Genomic DNA, 26,215 nt, shown 5'->3' with positions numbered 1-26,215 from the left:
GATACATCTGTTTTATGTCCCTCCTATTGCATTCTGTGTAATCATCAGAGAGGCAGAACCTTCAGCAATATGAAATAAGTCAAAGTATACAATAATACAAGAAAATAGAATCACTGTATTGTATGGCACTGGGAGCCTGGAAGTGATGGAGAGGCATCATCCCCGTCCTACAGCAGTACACTCACACCACTGCCACCCCACACTGAACCCAGGGTTATTGTGCAGTTCAGGCCCCAGTGGATACGCCCGGGAATGTCTCACATCAAATGAGCGTAAGCCCAATGTTTGCGTGGTAGAGTAATTATGGTGTACGTGTATGTGGAGAAAGTGTTTGTGCAGCTATCGCCGACGTAGTGTAACAGAGGTGGAGTAAGGGGAACCAGCCTACATTTGCTGAGGCAGATGGAAAATCGCCTTAAAAACCACACACAGACCAGATGGCATACTGAACCTCAACACTAATCCGCTGGGAGGATTCGCGTCGGGGACCGGCACGCCTTCCTGCCTGGAAAGCAGTGCGTTAGACCGCACGGCTAACCGGGTGGGCAAAGGGAATCATACGAACTTATAATCTGTACACTGCACTAACAATAAAATATCAGTATCTTGGAAATACTTTTGGAGGGGTGTTGTGCTCAGTTGCATGATGTGCCTAGGTGGTCAACTTTGTTCTTGCAACAGTTTGGCAGTGGCCGTTTTATCCTGGTGGACAGTTGGTTGATAGGCTTAGCTATGCAGTGTTTGCAGAAGAGTTGGTATATGACATGACTGCTTTCACAGGTGGCATGGTCTCTGATGGTGCAGGATAAGCATGTGACATGTCTGGAATATGAAGTGCTGGTTTGGTGGATTGGGCAGGTCTTGCACCTCGGTCTTTTACAAGGGGTTCGGACCAGGAGTGGCAAAGGGCAGGATAGGATGTTGTGGGGGTTGGGTGGATGATGGAACACCACATTTGGAGGGGTGGCTAGAAACTTGGGTAGGAGGTAACTAATCTCAGGGCCTGATGATAGATAATCAAAGCCCTGATGAAGGATGTGGTTCAGTTACTCCAATCCCCTGATTCTCAGGGGTAGTGGTAAGATTGAGGGTACATTAGGATGTGGCATGGGAAAATCTGTTTGTGGACTAGTTTCGGGGGGTAATGGTCATGTTTGAAGGCCTCTGTGAGGCCCTCAGCATACAGAGCAACGTAGGCTGGATCAGTACCTTGTTTCCAAGGGCTCTTAGTGCAGACTTTGTTGTACTGAAGTTAAAAGCCCAGCCCTCTCTTCTTTTCAGCTTTACTCTTTGTTATTAATAGCACTATTCATTCCAGTTCTCATTTTTCTTAATTATATTTCTTTACTTCTCACTCTACAATTCTTTCATCTCTGGAATGAAGCTGAAAAAAGGCTTGCCAATGCATCGTATTTCACCTCATCTTCGTCTTCCCTTATCCACACAACTGGTGGGTTCTTTTCAACTTAGGGTCTGTGTGTCCTGTCCCTTCTTCTCACCCCTCCAAAACCCATCCTTCTTCCTATTTGAGGCAGAGACTAAACATTCCAGCCCTGTTGTCTCCTTATAACTTTATGGTGAAATACTTGTCCTACTTGAGCAGCAGTTGAATAATATTGTGACACTGAACCCACAATCAAATCCAAATTGGAAGACAGGATTGTCAATGAAGCACAACACAGAACTGTAAGCACATTTATTACTGACACCAATGTCCAGATAGAACAGGACTAAACAGCTGGATGTAGAATGCAGAAATTTATATAAACATAAAATATTCTGCAACACTGGTACTTATACAAACATAGAATATGGTAGAAAATACAAACATAAGGTATTTCTATAACTTAATCCCTTTAATAAATACCAAGTAAGCCAAAAGTAATGATAGATTTTTGTTGTTTTAGCATACCTGAACTTGCTGCACATCCTTACATGTGACCTCTTGTTAAGGTTCAGTGGGACAGTAAGTGTGAGTGAGTGAAAAACACACTTTGATGCAATGATTCAAATTTGTATCATTCCCTGCTCATAACATATGAGTTCCTCTTAGTATAGAGAATGAGATACGTGCTTCCTCTTATCAGTTTTTTCACCTAACTCAATCAATCTTTTTACTCAACGAAGAAAGAACTTATTGTTCCAAAGCTAAGAGAGCTGTTGTCTATTTTCAAAGTTTTTAATCGGCAATACTGAGACTGCACATTCTGAAGCTATGTACTTGTCAGCCTTCCTGTCTCTCTGTTGTTTTGACAACTTTCTGACGTAAATTTACATTTTATACAATGGACTTCATTAAAATTTTAATTTATGATATTTTGTAACCACTAGTGCTGTAAACAGAAAATAATTTTAATGCAGTGATAATCTGAATTCACTAACCCTTTTCCTGGCTTTTAACTTAGAATGATTTATGACAAATAAGCAGTGTTAATTAAATGCTCTAGCTGTCATTAAAATCCTCTCTTCAAGGCAACCAACAGGTATTTACTACAGATCAGAAATGAGCTCCATACTGTCGCTTCAAAGCAATGACCACTACATAAGCAACTGTTTTGAAAGAAATTTCCACCATTAAACTGTAATTTACTATTCATTTACTTCACACAATCATGATTTCTACTTTAAAGCCATTCTCAAGTTAAACTTGAAATGGCAAAAAATGTCCGACCTGCCTACATGACAGGAGCAACCATTGTGCATGACAATTATTATATACCCATATAAAAACTGATCAGTTAGCGGCGAATATTGTTCTGTTTATACATAAATTTAGTATGTTTTTCAAAGATTACAGTAAATTTATTTTAATATTTAATATCTATTTAGAGAATTGCATTGAAATATACACACTTTTGAGGCATTATCAAGTCGGTATCGAAAGTACCAGAAAACACAATATGAGGATGAAGTGCAATCAGTAAATGATGATTAATTATTAAAATAAATTACAGAAATTAACGATAAGCAACACAGCTTGCTGATAGCCCATAAACACAAATTACCATGAATACAAAAATAGTGCCTTTTTTTTTGTCACAGGGATATAACAGTGACATAGCTCTGCACTTAGTTTTTGGTCTGAAAGATAAGCATGAAACTTAATCCAGATATCACTCATCCTCCAATGGGTACTTGGCATCAATTAATTTTTGCCTTACAACCTCTACAGTACCACAAAACATAGCCCCATTAAAGGTCATCTGATACCAACACCCAAGTCATTTCGCCTTGTCAATGCTACTTTACAGCAAAAAGATCAGTGTTCATCATCTGCACTAACAATAAGCCATGACTAACCTTACTGCGTTGTATGCCTCAGTAAGAGTTAAGGAGTCGATGGATATTAAGCAACTGCAGCCTCACATATCTCAGACACGTCATACTCGTGGAACTACAATGGGAACAAAGGAGGCCCGTTAGCACTGAGGTAACAGCACTGCCTGGATTTGCTAAGTATGCAGCCCGAACATTAGACTTGTACTCTCTCTGTTCCTGCTATCTACTACTTACATAACAATTTTTGTGTGTTTTATTTCCTTATTCTTTTCTTGTGTGAACTGTTACCTGTCAAAATTTATTCTTTTTGAAGTAAAACTATTTACTAAAGGACTAGCTTTTGATAGAAAATGTGTTGTATTCTTGTTACAGATCACAGTCTTTCAATACATCATATGGATAGATAAACTACACCATGGACTCTTTCAAATACATATGCTTGATGTGGCATTTGATTTTTTTGGTGGTAAATGTATGTAGTCACACAATAAATATATGTTTTTCACGAAATTCACTGGAATTGTCAACAGTTGCCATGTTGTATACATTGCCATTCATAGCAGGGTCTGTTGGACAAGGTCTGTATATTAATCCTATTCTATCAAATGATCTGAGAATCTCCATAATAAAACTTAAATGTAGTGACTTAAGAAAAGAAATGAATCTGTTTTAAGTTTTGTTTTTCTGCATGGCTTTCATATGTAACTTTGTCTACTTTTCTTATATCTGCAAGACTGTGAGTAAATTAATGCAAGCTGTTAGTTGTTTATAGTTATTATGTATTAGTAAATACAATTGTTTAGTCTGTGTTTTGTTGTCCCCCTCCCTCACTTTCTCTAATCACTGATCAGCTGTTATCATTACTATTACTTTAACAATTGTTTTTTGTATCAAAGATAAATTTGTGAGCAATTTTGTTTATTCCGTATGAAACTTGCAATATGACATGTCAAATATATTAAAATATGGTCTATGGGCAAAAATAAACTAAACTAAACTAAACTACATTACTTGAAAAGAGGAATACAGAAAAAAGCTAATTAAGATTGTAGAGTTGTATGTAAGATTAAAAGTTCACTCCTATGATTTTCATTTAGTTCATTTGGGAGTAGTTGCCCCTTCTGGAAGTTATGAGTAAGTAACATGATTACCTGAATCAACATAATTTTAGTTCCTGGTTCCTGGAAAGATATAATCCATTCATCTAAGTTTCAAACTCAGATTCCAGTGCTTGACATATATAATCATCATACAAAACTTTGTATATGGCTAAGAGAATTTATTCTCTGCAGTGAATCCTGAGGTTGTAGATATGTCAGCCTCACCGCTATACCCTTTCTCTCAGAGGTGCTAGTCTCGCAAGATTACAAAAGAGCCTTGACATAGTTTGGAACGAAAGGGGAGGTGCCCTTTGCAAGCTGAAAATATGAGTTAGTTGCACAAGTAATGAGTGGGAATATGAAATAGAATGATCACATACACTTGATTGCAGGTAAACCAGGTGGCTGACTTCGGGTCACTGGTATGGTCTACAAAGGACACTGCTTACAAAACACTTGGTGATTCATCCTAAAATACTGCTCACATTTGTGAAACCCATACCAAATATAGCAAAAAGAGGAAACTGAGTTTATACAAAGAAGGCCAGCACAAATGGTGACACATGTCTTGCATAAGGTGTAACTTCTAATCCCAATTCCGTAGCAAGTACGGACACAAGAAGAACTGCACCACAAGATGATTATGTCGACTCATTGGGCAACACTAAGGAAATGCTGAAGAACCAGAAATGGAAGACACTCAAAGATAGATATCAATTACCCCACTAAAGTCTATTTACAGAGATTCAAGAACTAGTATTTAGTAAGGCTTTATAAATATCCTACAGCCCTCTGTGTATTGGACCTGTAGGTTCTACAAAGAAAAGATAAGAATAATTACAGTGCACACAGAGGCATTCAAGCAATCATTCTTCTCACACTCCATGCACAAACTGAATGAGATGAAGTCTTAATAAATGGTACAATTGAAAGTACTCTCTGTAATGGGCTTCATGGTGGTTTGCAAGTGGATTTAACTGTCTTCTGTCATTAAGACATTTATTTGCATTGACATAGTCCTATACTGAAACCTATCTAGTCATTACTGGTGTTATACCATCCCACACAGTGCACTGCACAGTGACATCCCCTGTGGCTACGGAGTACTTTATTTAACAATGCTATGTTGAACAGAAGCTAAAAGCATTATTTCTTGTCTCTCTCATCAACTTAATTTTGATTAATAATTATGAAACTTCTAAGGAATGAACTTAAAAAAATCTGGGTGACAGCTGCAGAAGCAAAATTGACAACCTGTTATGCAAGCTTTTCTTGAAAATGTATAAGGGCAAACAAAAAGTTTCCATTCAAAGGTTGTACAGTCCAGAACTGATAAGCCAAATCAGGCAAAATTGCCATGAATATTAAGATCATTCCACCTATGCACCAGGTTGAAGAAACCCATTTTGTAGAACACCCTGTCTAGTTGCATGAAAAAGTCTGTAACAGCACTTTGCACATCTGTGTCTGACAGAACTAGTGGTTCCTTCAAGGACTTTTTTAAGGGACTGAAGGTAAAATAATTGCATGGGGAGAGATCAGGACTGTAGGGTAAATGCCTGTGCATCTCCAACTTGAGTAGGGGTTAACTTCGGCTGGCCTCCTACATCGGACAGCATCTTGGGTTGAATAATGACCAGCATGGAACTTACTGCTCCATCCCACAACAGTGGTTTTCAACAGACATGTTACCCCCTACACATTCTTCATTCTATGATGTTTGTCCTTTGGCAGCCAAGAAAAGAATAACAGCAGGTTGATCCCGTATGGATGCATTTGATAAAAACGTCACCATTGTTCATTTATAGTACACATTTTAAAAATACACAAATGCCATACTGATCCCTTGCCTGCATGTCAGTGTTTATATATCCACTTCGGAATCATGTTACATTGCATATACACTGCAGCAACACCCTCAAAATTTTCTGATCACTCCTTTTACAGGGTGTATACATGGACAAGGAAAAAAAATTCCCGGACTTCTCGGTTGGGAAAATACACTTTCTCCCGGGTGAAAAGACATTTTTCCCCGTGTTATGTAAGAGTATACTCTTCCTCGGCACTGTAAAACTTCTCAGTCTTTTGAATGTTTATGGTATTGCAAGTGAGTCTAATCAAAAAACTGCTTTACTGAACCTCTTAGCAACTTTCAATTTAAAGGATACTATACAAACGCCAATACACATCACAAAAACCTCAGCCACAATCCTTGATCAAATATTTACAAACGTGCCCTTGAAACATACAACACAAACCCACAATACAGGCTTTGGGGACCACACAGCCCAAGAAATTAGTATAAGATTAGGAAAACCGTTTAGTTCAACTGAATGTCTAACTACTACATATAGGAAGTTTAATGACCAGAATATACAACATTTCCTTAACTACCTGTGTAAAGAAACTTGGGAAGACATCTATGAATGTGAAAGTACAAATGGTAAGTTCAACAAATACCTAAATAGTTTTACCTATTATTTTGAACTTTGCTTTTCACTCCATAAAAAGAGTGTCACAAAAAAGGATCTGAAAATAAAATGAGTCACAACAGGGATACAAATATCTGTGAATAAAAAGAGACTACTTCATGAAATATCTAGACAGCACACCACATCCCCAGAATTTGATTCCTATTTTAAGAATTACAAAAAGATTTTAACTAAAGTCATAAAGAAGCAAAAAAATGGCAAATAGTTCCTTCATAGCAAATGCACAAAATAAAATGAAAGCCATATGGGAGATTGTAAGGCATGAAACAGGAGTAAAACAGAGAGAATACCATAATATCAAACTGGATGAAAACACTTCTGTAATATCTGATCCCTAGCAGATAGCAAATAATTTTAACTCATATTTCTCTGAGGCAGCTGAGATTCTGATGAAGCAAAACTTTCAAAATGCTGTCACTGCAAATCAGATTAAAACTATCCCTAGTATAACAAGTCTCTCTTCCTACACCCAACAGATGAACAGGAACTGCTAAAAACAATAGGGGAGCTAAAATCAAAAATTTCCTCTGGTACTGACAACATACCAGACCATATCATTAAAATATGTGCACCCTTAGTAGTTAAGCCCATGGTAGACATTTGCAATAGTTCACTTTCTCAGGGAATCTTCCCAGAAAGTCTAAAAATAGCTAAAGTGAAGCCATTGTTCAAAAAGGGTGAAAAAACATATATAACAAATTATAGGCAAGTCTCTCTACTATCTGTTTTTCCTAAAATAATTGAAGAAATCTTTTATAAAAAACTCATAGATTTCATGGAAAAAAGTAAACTTTTCTCAGTTACACAGCATGGTTTCCGAAAATGTAAATCCACTGAGACAGCTATTATCAATTTCTTAAATGAAGCTTTAAATGCATTTGATAAAAAAGAACACATCGCAGCAATATCCCTAGATCTTTGAAAAGCATTTTATATCATTAACCACAGTCTATTGCTTAGAAAGCTAGAAAATGTTGGTGTCAGAGGCCCAGCCTATGAATGGGTAAAGTCATATCTACAAAACAGACACCAAATAGTTTAAGTCTTGTACAAAGGAGGCAGAAATTTAACTTCCTATCAATCAGAAAAACAGTGTGTTAAATACGGTGTGCCGCAGGGTTCCGTACTGGGACCAATTCTGTTCTTGCTGTTTGTAAATGATCTGGAACCATTCCAGCTCTAACTATAAGTACATTAAATATGCCGATGATACAAATATACTTATCAAAGGAAAGACCCCAGAAGAGCTCCAAAATGAAATTAAAAACAGCACTTCACACGTATAAAAATGGTTTGCAATGAACAACTTAATAATAAACACACACAAAACAAACACTATTTATCTACACACAGTGCAGAATAAACAGCCTTTAACTGCAACCACAGAACTGGTAGGCAAAAGACTTGAAATTGTAAATAGCACCAAATTTTTGGGAGTTTGGATCCAAGATGACCTAAGATGGCAGAAACACACACAACACCTATGTAGTAGATTAAATACCATTTGTTACAGTATAAAAATTCTTGCTGGATGCACATGTATGCAAGCCATAAAAAATATGTAATATGCCCAAGCAGAATCACTACTAAGATATGGTTTAATTTGCTGTGGAAATTCACCACCCAGCAAAAGCTGTTTTATTGCACAAAAAAGAATTCTAAGAGCCATTGAAGGCTTAGCACCTCGATCTTCATGCAAACCCTCATTTAAAAAGCTTCATATTCCTCCATTACCATGCCTATATATATCCTAGAAACAATAATGTTTATAAGGAAAATCTTAGATGAACATAGCAAGATTGCTCCAAAAAACCAAAATATCCATTCACACAACACAAGGAATAATCAAGATTTGCATATGCAGTTTTCACATACAACACTAAAACAAAAAGGCCCTTGCAAGCAGGAAAAACTTTATAACAAACTACCTAAAGAAATTAAGGCAATAACTGGCATGCATAAATTCAAAATTGCAGTGAGTGACAACTTGCTACAGAATTTCTACTATAGTGTTGATGAATTTTTATCTATATTGTAAATATATGAAAGATTTAAATAGTTTATACAATTAAGGCCAAAATAAGAAATGTAGATTTATCTGTGTATTATATGTGGTCTATTGTGTGTGTGTGTGTGTGTGTGTGTGTGTGTGTGTGTGTGATCAAGGCCAAAAGTATAAAAGTATTAAATGTGTGAGTGTAAAATTTATTTGTGAAATGTTATTCCCATATGTTAGAGTTATATTGCTATATACTGAAAATCATACAACATTTTTTTTCTGTTTAACTTTATTGCAAATTATTTGACTTATCCTATATCATTATGTACCCCTGTACAGTGTGTGATTCACAGGACCAATAAATATACTATACAATACAATATACGCCGACGTAGAATTTCCCGTAGAAAACGAAACTTTGGGGGAAAAACACGTTTTGGAAGATCTTTGATGTGCAGCAGCAACATGTACGCTGCATATTTTCGTGTTACGAAGATATAAATTCGAATTCCACCAAACACCGCATGTTACTTTCCAAGGCATTGAAATCGAGTTTGCGACGCGCTTTTGTAAGCCAGTCATAGCTCATGTCATGTGATCTCGCCAGCTGATGACAGCATAGAACACGTGATGTAGTCAGCCTATAGCAAGATCACTCTTAATTAGCGCGAACACACAAGTAAGAAAAGTGGATGGTTTAAATTAATACAGAATAGAATAGTAGCTCTGAGCACTATGGGACTTAACATCTGTGGTCATCAGTCCCCTAGAACTTACAACTACTTAAACCTAAGGAATAGAATAGTGTTGCTACAAGAAAAACGGAGGTTTCACATATAATCGTAGTCTCGAAAATGCAAGAGAAGTAAGAGCTTCCACATATAGTGTTGTTCTTTTTTGCGCGTGTTACTCTTTAAGACATATCACACAAATTTGCCAGTAAAATTTTTAATAAGGACGTAAATTTCTGATCGTCTGGGCTCGAAATTCTTCTAGGTGTTCGTCTTCAAAGAGTTGATTTTTAATTGAGAGTCAAACGCTCTGTGATTTAAGAAATTCAGCGTACATTCTCGCATATAGTTAATCTTGTGCAAAGGGAAATTTACTTTGCAAGCAACGCTTTTTAAACCACCATCCGCAATGTTTTCCCGTGACCTGTTAGAAACTGATTCGTTTCAGCAGTTGACAGAGAGCGCCAGATAACAGGCGCCACCGCTCTTGCGTAGCTACGATGGCACAGGAAGCCCCTATGTTCGCACGTGTAAAAAATTAAAAGATCTTACACTGTGTCACAAAAGAAACAAAGACATCAGAGGACACTTCAAGTCCATGGGAATTTCGTGAACCACACTAAAATCCATAATTGGGCTTAAAGTGCACATTCGTATGTCCAGATTCGGACGTAAATTTTCTTGGGTGTTGTTGTTGTTGTGGTCTTCAGTCCTGAGACTGGTTTGATGCAGCTCTCCACGCTACTCTATCCTGTGCAAGCTTCTTCATCTCCCAGTACTTACTGCAACCTACATCCTTCTGAATCTGCTTAGTGTATTCATCTCTTGGTCTCCCTCTACGATTTTTACCCTCCACGCTGCCCTCCAATACTAAATTGGTGATCCCTTGATGCCTCAGAACATGTCCTACCAACCGATCCCTTCTTCTGGTCAAGTTGTGCCACAAACTTCTCCCCAATCCTATTCAATACTTCCTCACTAGTTATGCGATGTACCCATGTAATCTTCAGCATTCTTCTGTAGCACCACATTTCGAAAGCTTCTACTCTCTTCTTGTCCAAACTGTTTATCGTCCATGTTTCACTTCCATACATGGCTACACTCCATACAAATACTTTCAGAAAAGACTTCCTGTCACTTAAATCTATACTCGATGTTAACAGATTTCTCTTCTTCAGAAACGCTTTCCTTGCCATTGCCAGTTTACATTTTATATCCTCTCTACTTCGACCATCATCAGTTATTTTGCTCCCCAAATAGCAAAACTCCTTTACTACTTTAAGTGTCTCATTTCCTAATATAATTCCCTCAGCATCGCCCGACTTAATTCAACTGCATTCCATTATCCTCGTTTTGCTTTTGTTGATGTTCATCTTATATACTCCTCGCAAGACACTGTCCATTCCATTCAACTGCTCTTCCAAGTCCTTGGCTGTCTCTGACAGAATTACAATGTCATCGGCGAACCTCAAAGTTTATATTTCTTCTCCATGAATTTTAACACCTACTCCGAATTTTTCTTTTGTTTCCTTTACTGCTTGCTCAATATACAGATTGAATAACATAGGTGAGAGGCTACAACCCTGTCTCACTCCCTTCCCAACCACTGCTTCCCTTTCATGTCCCTCGACTCTTATAACTGCCATCTGGTTTCTATACTAATTGTAAATTTACGCCTGCCACCTTTAAAATTTGAAAGAGAGTATTTCAATCAACATTGTCAAAAGCTTTCTCTAAGTCTACAAATGCTAGAAACGTAGGTTTGCCTTTCCTTAATCTTTCTTCTAAGATAAGTCGGAAGGTCAGTATTGCCTAACGTGTTCCAGTATTCCTACGGAATCCAAACTGATCTTCCCCGAGGTCGGCTTCTACTAGTTTTTCCATTCGTATTTTCTTGGGTACCAGTACTGTACTTGGGTACCAGTACTGTATTATCTCATGTTTGGTTCTTTATTATGGCATAATGCCATGCGAGCTAGAAGATGGAAAATGTGCACTTGAAATGCAGCGAACAGTTGAAACTAGCCAACAGTGTGAAATTAAACACTTCGTTTCAAATAAATTGACTGCCTCAGCGCAAAAGATTAATAATAGCCAAATCTCTTTAGCAAACGTCAGAAACGTGTAAATAAAACCTGAAAATAATAACATATTTTTGGCCTTCCGTAATTATGCGAACGTATTTTATTCATTTGATAGCTCCCGCCACATAAATCCGTTTTGTTTTCATTTGATGTGAGAGTAATAAATGAAGAGGAAACAGCAAAATCACTCACTACACGTAAACACAGGTCACGTGGAGACTACCCACCTCCCTACCACAACTGTGCATCACCCCTGGATCTACGATATTTCCGAACCGGGGCAATACCAGATAGTGGCGCCCAGCCACACATCCGTAGCCAGAAACGGGAGAAGGTACTACCCATACGCTACTCAACGGCGCATGCACAAGAGCCCGCCTGCAACTGCTCAAACGAATGTAACGTAAAGAGCTGTCACGTCACTTGCATCAGAGGCAATTTGTCGTTATGAATTATTGCATAGTCTTTCTAAAGCCCTTGACAACATTTTGATGTTGGCAGACGCTTGTATGAGCACTATGTTTTGTTGTTATATATGGGGTTTTTCCTTTGCGATTTAAGTTTTACTTTCGTTTTTTTCTTCCTCTTGTTAATGTTTTGTTGCTGCAGTATTATCCTGCAGACGCGGGATACAGTAATATCCTTTGATGGAGTATTGGTTCTTACCATTCAAAATCACAAAAATTTAACTGAAAACTAAGACAATGAAACATTCCCGGAATTCTAAAAAATTCACGGTTTTTCTAGGTTTTCTCCCAGATGAAAAAATTCCCGGAATTTTCCCGAATCTCCCGGGTCGTATACACCCAGTTATATGTTGCCTTGTCTCATTGTGATGCTACATTCCTTAATGTAATATAAACTTTGAGTACTTTCACTGCTATTAAACTTACGTGATCTTTCTTCAGATTTCTGATTAGTTCAGTTGATATGAACATTACTTATCTGATCATCAAACCTACAAATCACCCAACATCATGCCATCAGCAAGGAACTATATCTTGATAACTATTATACACTACATGGAACACTACGTGTATAATTTTTTGGGTCTAGCTGCTTAGCAAATTAAAAGTGGGGTCAACATACACACATAAAGTAATCAAGAAGCTAAGTTTCTTATGCTTAAAAGCATCCTCCATTAAAATGATTTTAAGATATTGATATTACCTCATATTGCAAAATTTACTCCCTGTTGTGTTGTGGTAACACGTTTTGGGACAATGCTGCTAAAGTGCAATAATTATATATATATGAAATGTAAGCAGTACGAATATTGTGTAAAGAAGATAACTACTTGTCTTGCAGATATCCCTTAAAATATACTAGATTTTTATGCTCACTTCCCGGTATATTTACTCCTTAGTGGCTTTTAATGCACAGTCTGGAGATGGGTTTCATGAAGCTCTCAATGCTTTAGTGCTATTTGTTACTAATAAAAAAAGCTCATTTGCAGAACTACAATACAAGAAACAAAAATAATTTTGATGTAGACTTTGTCATTTTGTCAAGAGTTGAGAATGGGGTTACTTTGTTTTGGTACAGAAAACTTCAAGAGGATGCCATCAAACACAAAGAAAATCACAGGGAATCCATACAATTCTAAGTAAAACAAAATCATAACTGACAAGTTACTTCTTCCTGAAATCATTAGGACACAATGACGGAAGGTTTCAAGAATATGCAAGACAAATAGCAATGTTCCATATACACAGAGATCTCTGGCTGCAGAAATTTGATGGGTGTTGTTCTATGATTGATAAGAATGTATATATTAAAACAGTAGCAGCAGATAAACATTCATTATTTAACCCAACCAAGGAAGAAGCAACATTTTTATTACAAAGTGGCGGCATTACTCCTAATTATACTGTGTAGAATATTGATTGCATAAGCACAGGAAAGCTTAAAGGTTGAAGGAATATACAGAACAGCTATGTAAGGGAAACACACTTGAAGACAATATTACAGAAAGAGAAAAGGAAAATGAGATGCGAGACATTCTGGCAAGGAGTGGACTTACTTCGAACACATCTTAAGTGGAAAATTACACAATGGAAACTCCTCCTGTAGCAACCAAAAGATCTCCCCTGGTACATTCAGCCTCTGTAATACACTTTTTATGCTTTAAACTCCCCTGGTCATTCTTCCTAGTATTACGGCTCTTTGAAATGAGAATGAGCTTAGAGTAAGGTTTCTCCTATGCATATTAACAATATCACATAGTCTGGTCCCACAACTGGAAAAATATAAACAATCAAGTGTTGAACAATCCGTGAAAAGACATATGTGATTTGTTAGCCGTCATGTACGTTCTGTCAAGCATTTTATGTTGATGTGGCCACTACAGTGGAATCAGTCAAGTTTACTGGCAAAGACATATTAAGTGTACTGGTAGGACCCAAAGCCCTGTTGCTGAAAATATTATGGAATTTTGTACCAAAAGGAAAATTTACTTAAAAAAAAAAACTACAAAATTATGTGATATAACTTCCGACCAGTACTAACCTCCAGAACGCAAAAGTTTTAGCGTTGCTAATAAACACACAAGAAGTCAGAAAAAGTGTTCCACAGGGGAAGAAAAAGTATAGATTGGGAAAGGTTAAAAAGGAAGGGCAGGTTACTTAGACCTCAAGTAGCAAACCTCTCTACTTTCTCTGATGCCTCCCCCTTGATCTTTGTCTCGCCTTGTTCTCACTACCTGTAATTCCTTTTCATCTTTGGGCCTGTGTGACCTGTCCTGCCTGTCTGAGTAAGGAATAGTTACGAATGCTATGATATTCCACTGTGTGATGGTAAGTACTAAGCAGTAATTCTAGCTCATAATTTTATGTTATGGAATATATCATAATGAATCTACAATTTTCATTAACCCATAGTGTCATTTGAGCCTTCCCATACAACAACAGCACTCATGAGAGTCACACTCTCCAACACATACTTATTAGTTTTTGAAGACATTGTTGCAGGAAGTCAATTATTACAACGTAATATTTGAAATTAATCTACATCACAAGACACATTTATTAAAAGGTGATTGGTTTTGATCATTACATGGTCATCTTTAGACCTTCAACCATACTGATGGACAATGGCTGTGATAGTCACCTGCTCTCTCTCTCTCTCTCTCTCTCTCTCTCTCTCTCTCTCTCTCTCTCTCTCTCTCTCTCTCGTATAAGGAAATTACATGCCTGTGTTTCTAAAATATACCATTTGATAACTAGTGAAAATTAGTAATGTCAAAAAGTGATAAAATAAAATGATTTCAAGAAGAACAAAAAATAAATTAAAAATGTAATGCTATGACTGACCTAATGTTGCCAATTATTTGTAAATGTAACAACATTACATAAATATGCAAAAAAAACCATGAAATTTAAAAAACCCATTAGATTTTAATAAAATAAAAAAGAAGCATTGTTATATGGATCACAATAAAAAGAGTGTATTTGGTTTGTGCAGTTACGAAAAAAGGTCATCACCGTAAGCATTCTAAAGTAGATCATCAAAAAGCTCAAAGAAATGTTTGTGTCTGAAGTCTAGCTGCTTGTTTATAACAGACGTGAATTTATTTTTGTAAAGTTAATAAATTTCAATTTCTTCTAATGTATTCAGGTTCATTACACAAAATTTTCATGTTGTTAGAAATGCAACGTGCAGAGTAATTATGTTCATTAAGACACTGACCAATGAAGGATTTGGTATGTGTGAAACCAGCAGTATGCTTTCTAAAATGTATGGCCAGTTCATCTGATATATTGTTCATTGCAATTATTGCATTGTACTTTGTAGATGACAGAATCTTGGTGTTTTTAGATTTGCCAAGAATGAAATTGGGATGTGCTGAACCACGTATTCCATGTAACTTATTGAAAACAAAATTATCATTAAAACAGCTAATTGCCTACAAGAAGTTTCAGAAGATTCCAGTTGATAAATACGTTAACAACACCACAGGAAAAACCTTTCAGTATTATTTGTGCCGTCAAGCTTAGATAAATCGTGTCATTAGCAGTTTCCAAAATTAGATGTGCTTACTATTATCAATGAATATATTTTGAAAGCAATATTGCTTGTGCAAACAATGAAACTAAATTTCAACTGTGGCATAATACTAGATAAAAATCAAAATACTGCATAGATAGCCATCAAACAGCATCATGTGCAAATGATGAACTTCATGCTGGGCTGAAGCTAGCCAGTACCTCTTCTAATAATATGACAGCACTTCCTACTACCAAATTGAAAGACCAAAATAAAAAATTAACAAAAAATAAATCTATTCTATAGAAGAATTCTTTGTCTGTGTAAAAAATAAATCAAAAGGTTTTGATTTGTATTTCATGTTCAGAGTATTAATGTAATTTATGAAAAATCAAATAATGATAAAAAACAGAAATTGTGGCATTGTTCTTATATATTAACAAATGTAAAATTGATTAAATTGTAAAATGTATGGTACTGTTAAACTCAAAATGGTAATCTGCAAATTCTAACGATTAAAATTTTTAACTGATGTATTCAGAATAACAACTTGGGTTTTGTTCTGAAATTTTAATATTCTAGGGAGTGTATTGTGTAATCTGTGAAATACATATCATCATTATTAGTATTTTATCAATCAAAAATTTGATTATGTATTCAGTGAATACACAAATAACCACCACAACAGAATGGTCATTTTAAAATACAAACTGTGACTAAGTATTCAAATTACTACACAGCAGGATGACATCCCTCAAGTACATCATTGTCTCTAAATTTTTTGAAAGTGATGTAAGAAGTGGAACTGGACAGTAGGAACTGACATCTATGAGGCTGTCTTTTTTTTATACAGAGGTGCCAAACAGTGGCATGTGTTAATGCGTCTTGGAAAATAACCTTATTTGCTGATGTATTATACATGCAACTGCATATTAAGGTGCTACAACCTCTACTAACAATTCTATATAAGCTTTTACTTCAAGGGTAATGTTAATTATCTTTATCTTTGAGGAGAATGTGTGAGAAATTTTCATTTCAGTAAATTCCTCCTACACTGGTTTTTCAGTGTACTGTTTTGCTTCCTCTTCTGAAAATCTTGAAACAAAGTAACAGTTAAAAATTCCTGCTACATACGAACCGTCTTTAATTATGCGCCTGTTCCCTTTAATAGAAACAGTGATATCTTCTACAGCTTCTTTTTCTGTCTCTTTTAACCAATATTCCATACTGGAATGAATTATTACTCTGCAGTGGGGTGTACACTCATACGAAATTTTGTGGCAGATCAAAATTCAGTGAGCAAGGACTGGTAGGAGAGATAGGTTGGAGGACAGATCATGAGTCATGTTAGAATAGCTCAGTCAGTAGAGCACTTGCCCACAATCTCAATTCCTTGCCTGTCAAACAGTTTTGATCTTCCAGGAAGTTTCAAATCAGCAGGCACTTCACTTCAGAGACAATATTCATTCTGGAAGTAATCAGTCAGGTCGTGGTTAAGCTAATTCTCACCACTGTTGTTTCTTCTAGGAGTGCTAATAATGCATGATATGCAGGCAGGCAGTCAGTGGAACACTTGGCTGCGAAATGCAAAGGTCCCAAGTCTGAGTCCCAACAGGGCACACAGTTTTGGTCTTCCATGAAGTTTTAATATTCCATACTGATTTCTTTTTATTGTCTGATTTTTGACAAAATGTTGTACATATGGGTTTTTGAGAACTTTTAATAATATGTTATAGTATTGTTTATAATATGAAAGTTATTTCTGGATCCTTAATTAATCTCACTATTTTGTACATTTTTTAAAAATATTACCTGACAGTGCATTCAATCATTTTTTGGAAAATCCTTTCAAAAACGGATAAGGTCTTATTAAGAAATATGTTGAGTTTAGAGCTGGCATTAGGCTGACAGCAGTCTTCAATCCATTCGAGTTTTTTATGATTCCTCTAATATATTTCATTGTTATCTTTGCGTGTTTCTGGACTGTGTACATGCTAAATTATGTAATGATCCAACAATCCATTCCCATAGGACAGACATGTGCATGGTTAGCTTCTACTTGTTGTCTGACTACATTACCTACATATATAACCACCAACAGTATCTGCATTTCAACAGCTACAATCCCTTCCACACCAAAAAATCCCTTTCGTACAGTCTCGCCTCCTGAGGACGGCATATCGGCAGTGATGAGAACGCTCTTGGCCAGCATGCAGATGGTCTAACAAAGGCCTTCACAGACAGGCACTATCCTCCAGATGTAGTCCACAGTTTTCCTAAGCCATATTGCTACCCACCCCGTATCCTCCCACCACCTCCAAGAACCAGCTATAAGAAATTGCCCCCTTTGTCACCCACTACCATCACTAACTGGAACAACTGAACCACATCCTTCATCACGGCTTTGCTTACCCAAGTTCTACCCACCCCTCCTTAAATGGTGTTCCATAGGCCATCCAACTGTCATAACATTCTTGTCCCTACCAATACCACTCCCAGTCCCACCATCTTGGCACAGGGATCATAGCCCTGTGAAAGACCCAGTTGCAAGCACTGCCCAAGCCATCCATCAGCACATGCTATTGCAGTCCTGTAACATGCTTATCCTATCCCATCAGAGGCCAGGCCAACTGTGAAAGCAGCCATGTCATATACCAGCTCTTCAGCAAACACTTTACAGAATTTTGTATGGGTGTGACTGCCAAGCAGCTGTATATCTGGATGAATGGCGAAAACAAACTGTGGCCCAGAGGAAAGTGGATCACCCTGTGGTACAACAAACAGCTAAACATAACATGCTTGATTTCAATGGCTGCTTCACAACTGGGCCATCTGGATCTTCCCCTCGACCAGTCCCTTTCTAGAACTGTGTAGATGGGAGCTTCCTTACAACACATTCTCTACTCCCAAAGTCATGCCAGCCTCAACCTATGACAACTTACTGTCCCCACAACCTCCACCTAACAAGTTCTGCCCCATCTGTCCTATCACCTCCTCCCAATTCATCTCTCCTCAACCCTCATTGTGCACTGCTCTCTACCAATGCACCCACCAGTCTTTTCCCTTTCTCTCATTTTGCATCCCCCCTCCCTCAACACACCTCCTTACTCCACAGCAGCCCCCTGACAGTGCACGTGGCAGGCTTGTCCTGCCATTTCTAGTTTCTGCACACTCCGCACTCCACAAGGCAATGCTGATTGCCCCCATCCCCGACCCATACCCTGCTATTCCTCCCCATTCCCAGCTCGATTCCAGATTTCTCCTTCCGTTTGAAGAAGTTGCATTCTGGCCAGTGGTAGAAGTCATGTGTTCCTGATGTGTGTGTGTTTGTGTGAATGTGTACGTTTCCTTTCTGAAGAAGACTTTGGCCTACAGCTCAAAATGCAGTAGTATTTTCAATGTACCTGTTTGCAACTTGTCATCTTTATGGTGAGCTGCAATCTCTCCTTTTCAGAATGTTGTTATTTCTTTTTCAATAATTTTAGCCTTTCACAAATTTATTTTAATCTTTTATACTTTTAGTTTACCCTTTATTTCCATCTGCATCCATATGTCAATTCAGTTCTGCATCTTTTATTTCCCATAATCTAGCATCTTGAGTCTCTTTTCCTACCTCCCAACCATGGGCAGCCACAGAAATTTATCCAAAAGAGGACAAGATTATAAAATTTCATTTGAATCACCTAACTGATTTGATGAGTTTGAGAATGTCAAATTAGAGAAAGGAAATTACCTACATATCTATATAATCATCCAGTGTATCCAACTAGTTACAGAATAAAACTAGAAGATATTCACAAAATATAATATTTTTGTTCATATGCCAATAATATTAAACTGACCCTGAAACTATAAAATTTGAAATAGCAAAAAACAACAGAAAATGCTGTTGTTTACTAACAAATATGCCATTGATTGATACTCCTCAAAGTGCAGAAAAGGATAAACAAATTTTAGAAATGGTTACACAACTTAGATTCCATTGACAAGACATTACTTTCTGACAAAGCCTATCACCTGATCATGTTAATGGATTTACTGCAGTGTTTTCATGCCCCCCCCCCTTTTTTAAGTTTACCATGTAATTAAAGTTTAATAAAGTGTGCTAAGGGTTTTTGGTAAAGTGTAATCCCCCACCAGTATTCAATGAGATGAATGTAGAAATCTCTTAGAACAATCTCAAATTGGCCACTACAACCTACTCTTAATGGTGTTGTACTGAGCCAAGAAGGTCCTTGTCTTCCCAGTTTTAAATATGCATGCCAAATGGACTGCTGAATTTCTAATTCCATTTTTGCCTGTTACATTATGTTGCACCCCACGGGATTTGTGAAGCTTCCAATTCCTGGAGTGGAGATCTTTTTGATCTTATAATTTCATTTTTTTTCCTTCTCTTCTAGTGAAGAAAATTGTATTCTTTCTTCCTGATTGATGCATTTGGATAAATAGATGATATACAGATGAATACATGATTCAGCAAGAGCTTTCTTCGAAGTCAACTGATATTGTAAAATTAAATGTGGTATCAGCCAACTATGATAGGTCTTAATTTCCAAACAGACAAATAGTAAACCACTGTTGTGGTTAAGTTGTGCTGCAGGAGAGGGGACCATCCTTGAAGTTGGGTCCCAAAGTGAGGCATTTATCCTGTAACTGCATTGGGAATAGACACTGGAATCAGTGTGCTAGAATGGTCCCTTTCTGCAGCTCTATGATGATTCTATGAGGAAGTGCCTGTCATTAGTTTGGTGAATCCATATTGGCAATGTTCCGCAAATACTCACATCCATACTGACTGCAGCACAGCACTGAAACAACCACCGTGTCAAATGAAAGGTATAATTTCCCTTGGACGCCTAACAACCAAATAAACCCAATTTTAACAGTGATCGCTAAAAAAACTATTTTCCATTGTACTCAGAAATGCTATATATATGAGCTAGTAAAATCACAATAATATTTCACGAAGTGCAACCTCTTGACCCCTCACCAGTCCCCTCTTTTGCAGATCACTATGCTCTGAACAATCATTTTTCTACTTTCTGTTTTCCCACTTTTTTGTTACTTCATGTACATTTGAGAGCTAGAACTCATTTGTTGTTAAATTTATGGATCTGTTACTCCTTCTTTTATTTTTTTAGGAACACTGGAAAATGCTCCTCTTTTGTCATAAATATTGTTAAACTTTATTTATTAACTGAGGTATCTCAATGAATTACTTTAACTTGCTGAAATGAATGTAGCCACATTCATGTTAAAATATACTGTATATGAATTTAACAATCTTTCAATTTCCAGAAAGAAGATTAAAACCACCAGGAGAGGTTTTGGCTAATCGAAATGATCATAATGCAAGAGGATACCTTGCACAGTGGCTTGTTAGTGGATGTTGGGGTGAAGACTGTCATGAAGGAGGAAAGCCTAACTCAAACGATGAGACTGAATATGAAGGTTATGATGGATTTTATAACAACATGGCTAAACCTGACCTTGGAGCCATAGGTAAAAAAAACAAAATATAATGATAAACTGAGTTATTCACATAATACTTTTGCACTATGGCAGTTTAAGTTGAGAAAACTGGTTAACAATAAAAAGTCATATTCATACTCCAAATATTGAACAATTTTTCATAAAACTGAAAGAACTGACACAAAAAAACATAAACTATTTCCCTGGTTAAAGAGAAAAATTGCAGATATCAATGAATTTAATTAAGCTAATGTAGTGTACATTTATGTGATTACAGCTACAGTTTTAAGAAGTTTTGGAAGATTACAATTGTAGCACATGACATATGTCATAGTAAAATGACCGTTTGAGCTACACTCGTGTTATATATGAACATTATAACACACATTGTAACACTATCTTGCATGGAATACTGTTTTCCATTATTTGCTAAGTGAGTATTTACATGATTAGTGCAATATTTCCACCTTTTTCTGATTGTAGACCAGTTTTTCTACAGTTTCAGATTTTTGTGTTTCTTTTTTTAGATTGCAACATAAACATAAATTGTATACAGTTGAAGAAATTCATGTTATTGCAATGAGCTGCTTTCGATGAATGCTTTATTGGAGTTTAGTGTCAATAAGGAATACCGATTTGCATTCAGCCAACATAATAGAGAAAAATCACAAGAAAATATGTAAATGTACAATTATTTTTATACAAATCATAAATGTGTTGTTCAGAAACCTATTTGTAGCTAATAACACACACAAAAAAACACTCCCCCCCCCCTACTCAACTCCCTGTAGTAGATGAGGCTATTAAAATTCTAGTGATCAACTGCTGGACTATTTGCACCAAAGTCTCAGAGTTAAAAAGAAACTTACACATGGGAAAAATATATTAATTTCTGGTTTCGGAACCGACGGTTGCTTCTTCAGGAAAGAGGGAAGGAGAGGTAAAGACGAAAGGATGTGGGTTTTAAGGGAGAGGGTAAGGAGTCATTCCAATCCCGGGAGCGGAAAGACTTACCTTAGGGGGAAAAAAGGACAGGTGTAAACTCGCAAACACACACATACCCATCCGCACATACACAGACACAAGCAGACATGTGTTTTATTTATTGTGCCTATCTATCGGCACTTTCCTGCTTGGTAAGTCTTGGAATCTTTGTTTTTAAACAAAGATGATGGGACTTACCAAACAAAAGCGCTGGCAGGTCGATAGACACACAAACAAACACAAACATACATACAAAATTCTAGCTTTCGCAACCAATGGTTGCTTCTTCAGGAAAGAGGGAAGGATAGGGAAAGACAAAAGGATGTAGGTTTTAAGGGAGAGGGTAAGGAGTCATTCCAGTCCTGGGAGCGGAAAGACTTACCCTAGGGGGAAAAAAGGACAGGTGTACACTCGCACACACACACATATCCATCCGCACATACACAGACACAAGCAGACATTTGTAAAAGCAAAGAGTTCGGGCAGAGATGTCAGTCGAGGCAGAGGCAAAGAAGTTGTTGAAAGACAGGTGAGGTATGGGCGGCAGCAACTTGAAATTAGCGGAGGTTGAGGCCTGGCGGATATCGAGAAGAGAGGATATACTGAAGGGCAAGTTCCCATCTTCGGAGTTCTGACAGGTTGGTGTTAGTGGGAAGTATCCAGATAACTCGGACGGTGTAACACTGTGCCAAGATGTGCTGGCCGTGCACCGAGGCATGTTTAGCCACAGGGTGATCCTCATTACCAACAAACACTGTCTGCCTGTGTCCATTCATGCGAATGGACAGTTTGTTGCTGGTCATTCCCACATAGAAAGCTTCACAGTGTAGGCAGGTCAGTTGGTAAATCACGTGGGTGCTTTCACACATGGCTCTGCCTTTGATTGTGTACACCTTCCGGGTTACAGGACTGGAGTAGGTGGTGGTGGGAGGGTGCATGGGACAGGTTTTACACCGGGGGTGGTTACAAGGGTAGGAGCCAAAGGGTAAGGAAGGTGGTTTGGGGATTTCATAGGGATGAAGTAAGAGGTTACGAAGGTTAGGTGGACGGCGGAAAGACACTCTTGGTGAAGTGGGGAGGATTTCATGAAGGATGGATCTCATTTCAGGGCAGGATTTGAGGAAGTCGTATCCCTGCTGGAGAGCCACATTCAGAGTCTGGTCCAGTCCTGGAAAGTATCCTGTCACAAGTGGGACACTTTTGTGGTTCTTCTGTGGGAGGTTCTGGGTTTGAGGGGATGAGGAAGTGGCTCTGGTTATTTGCTTCTGTACCAGGTCGGGAGGGTAGTTGCGGGATGCGAAAGCGGTTTTCAGGTTGTTGGTGTAATGGTTCAAGGATTCTGGACTGGCGCAGATTCTTTCCGCTCCCGGGATTGGAATGACTCCTTACCCTCTCCCTTAAAACCCACATCCTTTCTTCTTTCCCTCTCCTTCTCTCTTTCCTGAAGAAGCAACTGTTGGTTACGAAAGCTTGAATTTTGTATGTATGTTTGTGTTTGTTTGTGTGTCTATCGACCTGCCAGCGTTTTTGTTTGGTAAGTCCCATCATCTTTGTTTTTAGATATATTTTTCCCATGTGGAATGTTTCCCTTTATTATATTCATATCATTAATTTGAACCCAACAATTACGTTTGTTATTGTTACTGGTGCATTTCGAAATCTTTTCTGTCGTCTTATTTTCTCTTTTTGTTTTTGCCAGTAGTTTCACTTTGTATTCACTTTCTCCTTTTTACCGTAATCTACTATACAATTTTATACCGCCTATATATACTCAATAATACGTAACCCACTTCCAAACCATAACCAAAAAAATTTGTTCCGCTTTCAACATTACCGCTACTATAAAATCAACCATTTCTAGTTCACTAACAGTTCCTTTCACCTATTAAACAACCTTTCCGGCTAATTCTAATAACTTTCGCTTTATTTCCATTTCCGTTTTTTCCCATGTCACTGATCATTTTTAGCCGCTTCCCACAGGTTTTAACGTCATTATTCCTTCGTCAGACAATTGTTATCCTCATTTTCTTGATCTGCCACCACAAAACCACTCCTTTTAATACGTTTACACGTAGTTTTTTCGAAATTTTCCCTAATTTCTCCATCCTTTAACGTGTTTTGGCGGTAACACAACCACCTAACCTTTATGCACATCGTTGTCTATCAGCCCAAGTTCACCACAGGATCAACATAGCCCAGCTTTAACCAACACTTTTTCGCCTTTTTTCACACCAGATCTCCAGTTGCTTTCTAGTTCACCTTTACCTCTCCCCATATATTTTTATTTTCATTTTCATTTCAGCCTCATGTTCCACCTTCTAATACCATGTCACCCTCACAGCACCCCCACAACGACCCCATTAAGTTTTATTTACATTCCCTCCGCAAACATGCCTTCGCCCTAGCCAGATTACGCTCTCATATTTTATTTTCTCAGGCTTGTCTGACATTTGGTATTATCCCCAAAGGCCTCACACTTAAAGTCCCCATCTCTGGCTGCAACCCTTCTTTCCATCAGTCCCTATATCAGTTCCAGACTGAACAATCCATTGCCCTCACCCACCTAATCCTTCACCTACACATCAACTCAGCCAATGATACACCCGTCAACTCCTATCCTTAATAAAAGTCCTCAGTCTTTCCTCTCCCACACCGGCTGTTCACAGCATCCTCCTACAGGCCAACCACAAATTAGAACAGCATGCCACCCTCCACCTCAAAAAACTATCCAATCTCCTGGTTTCCCACCTCTGGAAAGGCAACTCACTCACCCTTCACAACCCTTCCAGCAAACCTCAACCTCCTCTCATTACACACAAACCCAGTCTCTCCCATCTACTCAATGTCCCACTTCCAGCTCCACTCCCTCCAAAACCTCAAAATTTCAATCAACACAATCTGGAACCACAAAACCCTAATTCAGTAGTTAACCTTTCCTCCAAACCTATCTCCCAATTCGAAACCTCTGTCCTATCCAAAGGCCTCACCTTCAGCCCCACTCCCAGATTCAACCAAACAGCCCTCGTCAAAGATTTACTTTTCGTACACTCGTACTCTCTGCTGGAAATATCACTTCGCCACGAAGAGAAATGATCCTAATCCTACTCCTAATGATCCAAATCCCCAAGACACTATCCAAATTGAACCCTGCCTGGAACAGATCCATCCTCCGTCACAGCGGGACCCACCTCCTCTTCCTCAAAATCACCCTCTCCAAACCTTCCAGGAATTTCTGACTTCCAGCCTTGCCTCTCAATCCTTCTTAAAAACCTTAATCCTACTCCCAACATCACTACTGCTGAAGCCCAAGCTATCCGTGATCTGAAGGCTGATCGATCCATCGTCATTCTTCTGGCTGACAAGGGTTCCATGACCGTGGTACTTGATCGTCGGGAGTATGTGGCTGAGGGACTGCGTCAGCTTTCAGACAACACCACATACAAAGTTTGCCAAGGTAATCCCATTCCTGATGTCCAGGCGGAGCTCAAGGAATCCTCAGAACCTTAGGCCCCCTACAAAACCTTTCACCTGACTCCATCAACCTCCTGACCCCACTGACACCCCATACCCCAACCTTCTACCTTCTTCCTAAAATTCACAAACCCAATCATCCCGGCTGCCCCATTGTAGCTGGTTACCAAGCCCCCACAGAACGTATCTCTGACTATGTAGATCAACACCTTCAACCCATTACATGCAGTCTCCCATCCTTCATCAAAGACACCAACCACTTTCTCGAACGCCTGGAATCCTTACCCAGTCTGTAACCCCCAGAAACCATCCTTGTAACCATTGATGCCACTTCCCTATACACAAATATCCCGCACGTCCAGGGCCTCCCTGCAATGGAGCACTTCCTTTCAAGCCGATCACCTGCCACCCTACCTAAAACCTCTTTCCTTGTCACCTTAGCCAGCTTCATCCTGACCCACAACTTCTTCACTTTTGAAGGCCAGACATACCAACAATTAAAGGGAACAGCCATGGGTACCAGGATGGCCCCCTCATATGCCAACCTATTTATGGGTCGCTTAGAGGAAGCCTTCTTGGTTACCCAAGTCTGCCAACTCAAAGTCTGGTACAGATTTAT

At 38.2% G+C, this 26,215-nt stretch overlaps 1 protein-coding gene across 1 annotated transcript in view; it reads left to right on the top strand.

Moving 5' to 3' along the window:
* LOC126281928 (dual oxidase-like) overlaps positions 1-26,215 on the top strand; it is a 234,658-nt gene that overhangs the window by 11,525 nt on the left and 196,918 nt on the right. Inside the window, exons 2-3 of the mRNA XM_049981262.1 lie at positions 3,652-3,857; positions 20,968-21,171. Coding sequence (XP_049837219.1) covers positions 3,695-3,857; positions 20,968-21,171 — 367 coding nt within the window. The 5' untranslated portion in view covers positions 3,652-3,694. The remainder of the gene's footprint in view (positions 1-3,651; positions 3,858-20,967; positions 21,172-26,215) is intronic.

This window comes from Schistocerca gregaria, chromosome 7, assembly GCF_023897955.1.
Source record: "Schistocerca gregaria isolate iqSchGreg1 chromosome 7, iqSchGreg1.2, whole genome shotgun sequence".
In the NCBI taxonomy this organism is placed as follows: domain Eukaryota; kingdom Metazoa; phylum Arthropoda; class Insecta; order Orthoptera; family Acrididae; genus Schistocerca; species Schistocerca gregaria.
Note: the sequence above shows the minus strand (reverse complement) of the source record. Positions and strands in the feature narration are given on the sequence as shown.